This window comes from Calliphora vicina, chromosome 3, assembly GCF_958450345.1.
Source record: "Calliphora vicina chromosome 3, idCalVici1.1, whole genome shotgun sequence".
Taxonomy (NCBI): Eukaryota; Metazoa; Arthropoda; class Insecta; order Diptera; family Calliphoridae; genus Calliphora; species Calliphora vicina.
Genome location: NC_088782.1, coordinates 61,500,308 through 61,510,262, shown reverse-complemented (window position 1 = coordinate 61,510,262; position 9,955 = coordinate 61,500,308). Strand labels below are relative to the sequence as shown.

At 27.6% G+C, this 9,955-nt stretch overlaps 1 protein-coding gene across 2 annotated transcripts in view; it reads right to left on the bottom strand.

The window, feature by feature from the left end:
* Positions 1 to 2,341: 2,341 nt before the first annotated feature.
* Positions 2,342 to 9,955, bottom strand: part of bma (SCY1-like protein bma) — a 130,225-nt gene continuing 122,611 nt past the window's right edge. The window contains exon 18 of one of the 2 annotated variants that reach the window (XM_065505368.1): positions 2,342 to 2,643. In XM_065505368.1, coding sequence (XP_065361440.1) covers positions 2,344 to 2,643 — 300 coding nt within the window. In that variant the 3' untranslated portion in view covers positions 2,342 to 2,343. The remainder of the gene's footprint in view (positions 2,644 to 9,955) is intronic. The other variant, XM_065505367.1, reaches the window with a different exon arrangement.

The following is a 9,955-nucleotide window of genomic DNA, read 5'->3' as shown; positions in this document are numbered from 1 at the left end:
TTTAGAAACTTTTTGTTTGGAAATAATTCGGTATCTTGGGAACTATTGGAGATATTGGTACGAAATTTCACATGGTTTGAGCTGAGGTGTTTCTGATTGATTTACGTTTGTTCAGCTTCCTAGCGCTAATGCGGGCCAGTGCGTTGCCCCTCAAAGTTGGTCACCTTGGGTCTCAAAATTTTTAAAAAAATCGCCAAAAATTCATTTATGATCCGAATGAGCTGAAGTTTTAAATATAAATAGTCCTTGAGAAGATCTACAAAAAATATGCGTGTAGGTTATCTCTATTAGTTGATATTCAGGTTTATTGATTTATTTTTTTTTTAATTTTGCTCGATCTTTTTATGGTTTTTTAGATATGGCGGGCCTACGGAAGGTCGAAATTTATTTTTAAAATATGAGGGCCGTATTTTTTACGTTTTTTCTTAAAAAAGCCCATATATTTTTTCTTTTGTAGAAATTATCTTCGGGACTATATAGATTTTTTATATGATCCGGAACGATAACTTAATGCAAAAGTATGTAAAGAAAAATTTGGCTCACTTAAGCGAAAATGTCACCACCAGTCCTATCCAAATATGGCCAATTTAAAAAAAACAATTAAGATTGCTATATTCGGCTTGGCCGACTCTTATATACCCTTCACCAAGTTATACTTAAAAATTTTAAATATTTTTAGGTAAACAAAATTTAATTTTTTTTCCAGTTGTATTTTTCATTTTTTGGAAAAAAAATTTTTTCGATTTTTTTTTTCGAAATTTTTCAAATTTAAAATTTTTTTTTAAAATTTAAAATTTAAAATTTTTTTTTTTAAATTTTAAATTTTTTTTTAATTCGGGTTTTCGATTTTGACCCATTGTAGGTCCATCTTACTATGGTCTTATATACGTCGTTGCAAATGTCTTTGAAATATCTATCATTAGATATCCATATTGTCTATATTAATGTCATAGTAATCCAGATATAGGTCAAAAATAGGTAAAAAATCGAGGTTGTCTTGGTTTTTTCCTCATATCTCAGCCATTTGTGGACCGATTTTGCTGATTTTAAATATCAAACTTCTCGAAAGCATGTCTGACAGAATTATTGAAGATTTGGATCCCGAAGATATCTGGGGTCTTCAGAAAATTGATTTCAACAGACAGACAGACGGACATGACTTAATCGACTCCGCTATCTATAAGGATCCAGAATATATATACTTTATAGGGTCGGAAATGAAAAATGTAGAAATTACAAATGGATTGACAAACTTATATATACCCGGTGAAGGGTATAAAAATTCGGTTTGAGTAAAAAATACTTACTAAGTGTTTTTACGTCACAGTAGGCACTTTCGCAAAATAAGCCCTTTAGGAAGGCCTCTTTACTGCATCTTTTTCCCGCTTCTTACGTTCAATGCAAACACATAAATATGTATGTACATTAGACACTGCAGCTCGTTCTCTTTGTCTCGAAAACCAATCGCAACAGTAAGGCCGATCACACATTCGTACTCATTTTCAAAACAGTTTTTTAATTTTAATCTAATAATTATCTGAAAGCATTTGTTTAGTTCTAGGATTTTTTCCATTTCTATTTACAAAACATCATCAATTGTACATAAATATTTATAAAAAAAAGATCAAACTACTAAATTGATATTTATTCAATATTTAAAATTTTTATTTTGTCTAAATAACAATCAGGGAACATTTAAATTAAATTCAACTTTAAAAAAAATCTAACATATACATAATAAAAATTTGTTTTTTTAATAGTACAATAGGTAAGTTGAAAATATTTTTAAAAATCTTATAGTATAATTAAGTTAAAATAAAAAAAAAAAAAAATTAATAAAAATCTTTTTTACCCTCTGCCCCTCATTTAAAATTGTTTAGTTTAATTTTTGGCCATAAATGATTTAAAATCAATCATCTATTATTAATAGTTTATTTTCTGTTGTTTGAATATTAATAATTTAAAAAATAAAATACCTTTTTTGTTTAATATGATCGAGATTTGAAGTTAAAAAACATTTGTTGTTATTTAAATAGTGATTTGTCTAAATCGTTTAGTGATTTGTTAAAAAATACCTTTTATATTTGTTAGAATATTAAAATTTATTATTATGGTTTTGGTAAGTAGTTAATGAAATCCTTTTTTTATTCCGTTTTAATTTATTTATATTTTTTTAATGTAAAATATAGTTATTTTTCAATTTTGTTTGTTTGTATGTTTGAAAAAATTACAATTACAACCATTTAATTCAATTCAATTTAATATCAAGAGTTTGTTTTCACTTATTTTTTTAGTTTGTAATTTATTTGTGTTTTTTTTTTAAAAGTTTGTTTAGATTTCCATTTATTGACTAAATGTTATATTGAGTGACGGACACTTTCGGACATTTTGTCGTTGATTATTAACTTGCAATATGGGTACTAAGGGACTGGTTGTACCAGAAACTGAAGTAAATTGTCTTACCATGCCACTGCCTAGCTGCTGTAGCAGACCCGATCCCGAACCCAGTGGTCCCGATGACAGTACAGTTGAGGTGCGTCTGGAGCGAATCGATTGCATGCTGGATGATAGTAAAAATGGTACACTGCTCGATGTATTTGGCATTGATCCACCCTGTTTGTTGGATGATAGTAAAGGAGATTTCTTTGGAAAATTAAAAATTTGCTTAAAGAATTTTATTAATTGTCTTGTAAATTTTTTAAAATAATATTAAACAAAATATTCGTATTAGAAAATATTATCTTGTGCGAAAATGTGCTGGGGGGTAGATAAGTAAAATAAATGTAAAGAGCAGAGAAATATGTTTAAGTTTTTTTTTTTTTTTTTTTTAAATACTTTGCATTTATGTTGTTTTTTAGTTACAAACAATTTTCTAATTTAATGGATTTCTTTTCATTTATTCCTTGGAATGTAATTAATACTTTTTCTCAATAACGCCAGGGTATATTGATTTTGTCATTCCGTTTGTAACATATCGAAATATTGGTCGTAGACTCAAAAAGTATATATATTCCGGGTCCTCAAACAATTATAGGAAGATCTAGCTATGTCAGTCTGTCCGTCTGTATGTCTGCTGAAAACACGATAGGGCTCATACCGGCTAAAATTTTCCACAAATACTTTCTGTTGTTGGCGAAAATCGGTAAACTTTTTTCTCTACAAGGCACCCCTCACAAAATGACTTGAACATTCATAATTGTCTTATAATGATTAACATCGTGACTACTTCAAAGCAAAGCAAAGCAAACGGTATTCACATAGCTGTAGGAGAGCAGTATTCGAGTTTAGGTTTTGATGATGACCCCTCAATTTTTAAATACTTAATAATTTTTGTCAAGTTATTAAGTCGCTTTGCTTCTTTAATTTAAAAAAAGTGCCGCTGAAGCACCATCTGTTTCTGAAGTGGTGATTTTGACTTGGAAGACAAAGATCGCACAGGTCAAAAGTTTGAAGTCAAAGAATTGGAAGCATTACTCCATACAGATTGTTGCCAAACTCAACAAGAGCTTGCATAATCATTAGGAGCTACTCAATCAGCAATTTCAAACGATTGATCAAAAAGCTGGGAAATTGGTTACAATTCGAATTGAAGCTCAGAGAATTTGACAGACGATTTTAATATCTAAAATGCTGCTTGAACTCTGTACCTAAACATTATTTGCGATGAAAAGTGTAGCGATTAATAACCCGAGGCGTAAGAGAAACTCGATCAACCAGCTGAATCGACACCAAAGCCAAATATCCATGGCGCTAAGGTAATTTTCTGCATTTGGTGGGAGCAAAAGGGTCCTATTTATTATGACCTGCTGAAATCTGGCCAGACCATAACAAGGAACCTGTACCGAATGCAACTGATTGATTTGAAGCGAGCATTGGCCGAAAAACGACCAAAATATCCCACAATTTTTAAGTCATACACCAATATAACATGGTAACATAAACTGGAATTTATTTACCTTCTCACTTGCGTTAGTCTCATTCATTGAAATCTGTCCATATTTGTACAAGTTACAAGCTGTATAAATTTCTACTAAGCCGAGGGGGTCACTTTTATTGTATCATTGAAATCTGTCTATATTCAAAATAATCCCACCCCATCTCTTCTATTCTTTAATTTTATTACCAATTATGACTTTGTTGAAAATGTATGAAAATTTGTCTACTTAAAGGATTTTTTGCTAAACCTTTTATTTTAATTTAGTATTCCAAATTTTTGCAGTTAAAAAATTATATTTTAGTAAGTCGAAAACTCCAGAGCTATTTAAACAATAGGATTTATCCAATAACAATGCCAATCAATAATTTTGTCCAGTTAGATTTGAATTTGGAACCACAGTGCTCAAAATTTACATTCAAGTTGTTGACTAAAAATCGATGAAATTCAAAATGTCTGTAATAAGTATTTAACTTTAAAACCAATAAATAAGGGAGTTCATTTTGATGAAAGTCGTTTGTAAAATTCTGAAAAATATTTTGCTCCGAAATATTCAAAAATATTGCATTTTTAGACATAAACTGTAAAATGGGGGAATTCATAAATATATAATATTCAATAAAAGGTTGGTTCGTTAGTATATTGCAATTAAATTTGTTACGCTTGTTATCTAAAAGCGGAAATAAATGTACTAGGAATAGCAATTCAGAAAATTTGCAAAAAAAACTAATAAGAATTCCAATTTTCTTAGTTTTGGAATTCGGCTCTGAAAGTTCACATTTGGTCTTGGGCTGGTAAAAAAATAATATGAATGATTTGTAATACTCCATAATATCTAAAACTTTTATCCATTTTGGAATCCCAGCTATTGAGTTTTAAAACACTTATGCTAAATTCAAAATGTTTATAAAAAATAGGTTAAATTCGGAAGGGCCTAGGAAAACTCTTTTTACTGAATTTGAGGTGTTTTTTTTTTATTTGAGAGCTGTCTCTGTTGAGTTGTATTTCCAAAAAATATAAACACATTGCAAGTTTCCTAAGAAACTTTTTTCTAGGAAGTAAAAGTTCTTTTTCGGACAAAAATTTTAAATTTTCTCATTTATGAAATTTTTCATCGATTAATTTTGGACTCGTAAAATATATTACTTTGAACATTTTTCATATGATTTTTTTATTTACTGTTTAACCAGTTAATAGGAAACATTTTATTGAAATTGGTAACAAATTGTTTTAGATAATATGAAAAACAGGGTGAAATTCTGATATTTAAATTTTCAAATGCATATAACTCAATAACTATAAGAGATAAATAGCATGCGCCCATATTGGTGTAATCAAGGGCTTTAATAATATATTAAAATCTTTGATTTTGGACGAAGCGCAAATCGTTAAAGTTTAAAAATTTAGCATGTTCTATTTTGAGACCTCTCTGCGCCTGTGTGGTCCATCATTGAAACCACTGTGCTATGTCTATGTAAAAATTCAGACCAGTCATTTAGAAATGACAGCATATAATATATATATATATATATTTTAATTCACCACATTACCGACTACTGCATTACCAAAAATGCAAGAAAACTATAAAGTTATTTTACTGAGAGTTGTATATTCTGAAGCCATTAATGAGACTAGTGAAAACGATAAGATAGACATATTTTATATCAAAGTGTAGAAAATTGTGTCTTCTTTTCAAAAATATATACGATTCTTAATAACTATTTTCAGCTAAGTTTTTGTGCTTTTTTTTAGAAATGTTTTTCAATGAAATTTTAAATTTATATAGAACTATTAGTTCGAAATATTATATTTGATAAAATCTTGAGATTTGTTATTGAAAATCCCACAATTCCTAAAAAATTCTCTCTGCTAAATAATTTGAATACAGCTATGCCTTTAGGGAAAATTTGGGTTATATTTTAAATTTATATTAAATATATGGAGGACTCTGGTCCTTGCAGTAATAACAATATTTAAATTTATTGGGTGTATGCCTTAAAAATGCTTGATTTTTATTTTTAAATTTTTAGCTTTTATTTTAAACATTTGTGCAATATAAATTTATTCAAAGTATTGGCTATTGTTAGCTATGACATTTTTCCTCATCTTTTGAGGCCAGGAACGAATCAAACCAATATCGGATACTCTGTTCCAAAGTGAGAGCGTTCTGCACTATACAAATGATGGGAGAAAACTTCCCAAATCATTTCATTATAAATAGTTTTTAACAGATATTGCATAATGTGGCCGAGCGTTGTCATGGTGAAATATAACGGTTTCAAGTCTGTGATGGTCTGGCCATATTTCAGCAGCTCATAATAGATAGGACCCTTTTGCTCTCACAAAACACAGAGAATTACCTTTGCGTCATGGATAAATTTCTTAGGTGCTATTCGGCTGGTTGGCCGGGCTTCACATATGATTTATTAAGCTTCGGGTTATAGTAATGAATCCATTTTTCATTGCAAGTAATGATTTGGTGCACAAACGATTTTCTTTTTTAGTGTACAAGCATCATCTCGGACATGAAAAATCGTCTCTCTGTTTCAATTCGTATGGTACTAGAGTGTCCAAAAAACTGACAAATTTGAAAAACCGGTTTCTGGTTTAACCGAAAAAGTGTGTTTTTGAAAAAATCGGTTTACTGGTTAAACGGTTTCGGTCTTTTTAGGTAAACAAAATTTAAATTTTTTTTCGATATTTTTTTTTTTTTATTAAAAAAGTTTTTAGAATTTTTTTTTTCCAAATTGTTTTTTAATTTTTTTTTTAAAAAGTTTTTTCCAAATTTTTTTTTTAATTTGTTTTTTTTTTTTATTTTTAAAAAATAATTTGTTAAAAATAAATAACTTATGACAAAACAAATTTTTGATGAAAAAAATTCGGGTTAAAAAATATTTTCCCGATTTTGACCCATTGGTTGCAATAGACTTTGAAATATCTATCCTTAGATATCCACATTGTCTTTATTAATGACTTAGTAATCGATTTATAGATAAAAAATTGGCCAAAAATCTAGGCTTTCCCGGTTTTTTCCTTATATCTCAGCCATTTGTGGGCCGATTTTGTCGATTTTAAATAGCAACCGAAGCCGGAAGAATTCCTGACATATCGATGTATGAATCATGTATGTAAGTTAGTTAGGGACTACGGAAAGTTGATTTCAACATACAGACATACAGATGGACATGGCTATATCGACTTCGCTATCTATAACGATCCAGAATATTTATAATTTGTGAAAAATGTAGAAATTACAAACGGAATGACAAACTTATATATACCCTTGCCATTCATGGTGAAGGGTATAAAAACTTGTATATGTCCAATTTCATGACGATATTATTTATTGTAAGACAATTATGAAATTTTATGTCATTTTCTGATGGTGACTTTATATGGGGACTATGTTGGTCGATTTTCTCCATAATTTACTGTATAATTTCAGAGAACTTAGAACTAAATTGTGCAAAATTTGATCAGGATTGTTGCATAATTAGCATATTAATAACTGCTTAAATAGTATTTCGGGTGGACATTTGTATGAGGGATAGGTGCTATCGTGGACTCATGTTGCCCAGTTTCAATACCAAACAAACCTTGTCACCATAGAGTATTTGTGAAAAATTAATGTCAGCTAGCTCCTTTGGACATACTACACCATTTCCAATTGTATTTCAGAAGTTTCCAATTGAATTTCAGAAATTTCTAATTATATTTAAAAAAATTCCAATTCAATTTCAGAAATTTCCATTTATATTTCAGAAATTTCCAATTATATTTCAGAAATTTCTAATTATATTTCAGAATTTTCTAATTATATTTCAGAATATTCCATTTATATTTCAGAAATTTCTAATTATATTTCAGAATTTTCTAATTATATTTCAGAATTTTCCATTTATATTTCAGAAATTTCTAATTGTATTTCAGAAATTTCCAATTGTATTTCAGAATTTTCCAATTGTATTTCAGAAATTTCCATTTGTATTTCAAAATTTTTAATTTATATTTAAAATGTTTCTAATTGTATTTCAGAATTTTCCGATTGTATTTCAGAATTTTCTATTTGTATTTCAGAAATATCCATTGGTATTGCTATTAGAATTTTCTGAAATACAAATGGATATTTCTGAAATACAATTGGAAAATTCTGAAATACAATTGGTAACTTTTTAAGTATAAAATAAAAATTCTGAAATACAAATGGAAATTTCTGAAATACAATTGGAAAATTCTGAAATACAATTGGAAATTTCTGAAATACAATTAGAAATTTCTGAAATATAAATGGAAAATTCTGAAATATAATTAGAAAATTCTGAAATATAATTAGAAATTTCTGAAATATAATAGGAAATTTCTGAAATATAAATGGAAATTTCTGAAATATAAATGGAAATTTCTGAAATTGAATTGGAATTTTCTGAAATATAATTAGAAATTTCTGAAATTCAATTGGAAATTTCTGAAATACAATTAGAAACTTCTGAAATACAATTGGAAATGGTGTAGATCGTTGTAGAATCTTATGAGCACCCAGAATATATATTTATTTGGTTCTACGACAAATATTTAGATCTTTTTATCTATAAAAGAAAATGTCAAAAAATCTGGAAAGTTTGGGATCCACTATTAGTAAATAACCAGACTAGAAGTATGTTTGGGGCCTTATGACACCGCCTCCTGATATCTTATAAGGTCTAAATTCAAAGTTTAAACTCGACTGTACCTCTTCTATAGCCGTTAGAAGTTTTATAAAAATAATTTCGAACTATAAATTCAGAATTTACATAGTTTTTTCCACTTATTTTTGTCGCAAATTTATCACAGTGCAAGGTATATGTGTATGTCCTTAACTGTTTTAAATTAACCCAAACAATTTAATATTTATTCAACCCTGTACATAAATAATGAATAAACTTATTGTTTACAGCATTTTTTTTTTACTGTTTTGTTATCATAAACATTTAAGCATCTATATAACTTCATTATGCCGCAGTCTTAACACATTTATTGAGCTGTGACCAAAAAGAAATTGTAAATTTAACGATGCGTTAAAATGTTTATGGGGCAATTTGCCACAGCGTTTAAACAAAAGTATTAAATGCCCGGCAAAGTATTAAAAATACATATTTCTCAGCTCTGTTTTTTTTTTTATTATTTTTAATTAAAAACAAAAAGAGAAAAACAAGAAGAAACATTTTAGTTTTTTTTTTGTTTTAAATTTTTAATTTATTTGGTTAGTTGTTTTTTCTCACAATAATAATTAAAATAGCCAATTCAAATACATACGTTGTGACAAACAAAATTCAAACGAATAAAACCAACAACAAACAAACGATTTAATAAATTCAAATAAAAATTTTTTATAAAAGAAATAAATTTATATATAAAATAAATATTTATTTTGTTTTATATTTGTTCGTTCTCAATTCAAGTTTCAAATAAAATTTTTATGCCAAATATTTAATAAAATGCAAATAAACAATTAATAATCACCAATATTTGTTAACTCTTTAGTTTAGTAGTTTTTTTTTCCATTTTTTTTGTTAAACAAATAACAATCAATTAACAGTATAAAACCATGTAGATGAGTAAAACGGAAAAGGATATAGAACATGAAGTAGTTGTTGTTGTTTTAAGGATAAAATTTAAAATTATATTTATAATAATTAGAAGAATAATAAAACGCAATATGTATTTAAAGCTTTATTAGTTTAACAAATTGAATCATTATTTATTATTGTGTAGTTAAATATGTTTAAATAAATGAATAAATTGGTAAATTAAATAAGCAAATGTGTGATTATGTATTTTCAAATGTATAGGAATAAAAAAAGAACATTTAGTAAGTGAAATTAAAGATAAATAAACAAAGTTTTATTAAGATTAACAGAAAAGGTATTAAGAGCAAAGTATTGGAAAATTCAGTAGTTAGGGGTTTCACAGTTTCGCTGAGTAACTGAATAAACTAAATTATCACTTAATTTTTTATACATGTTGGCTGCGTGTTTTAAGATA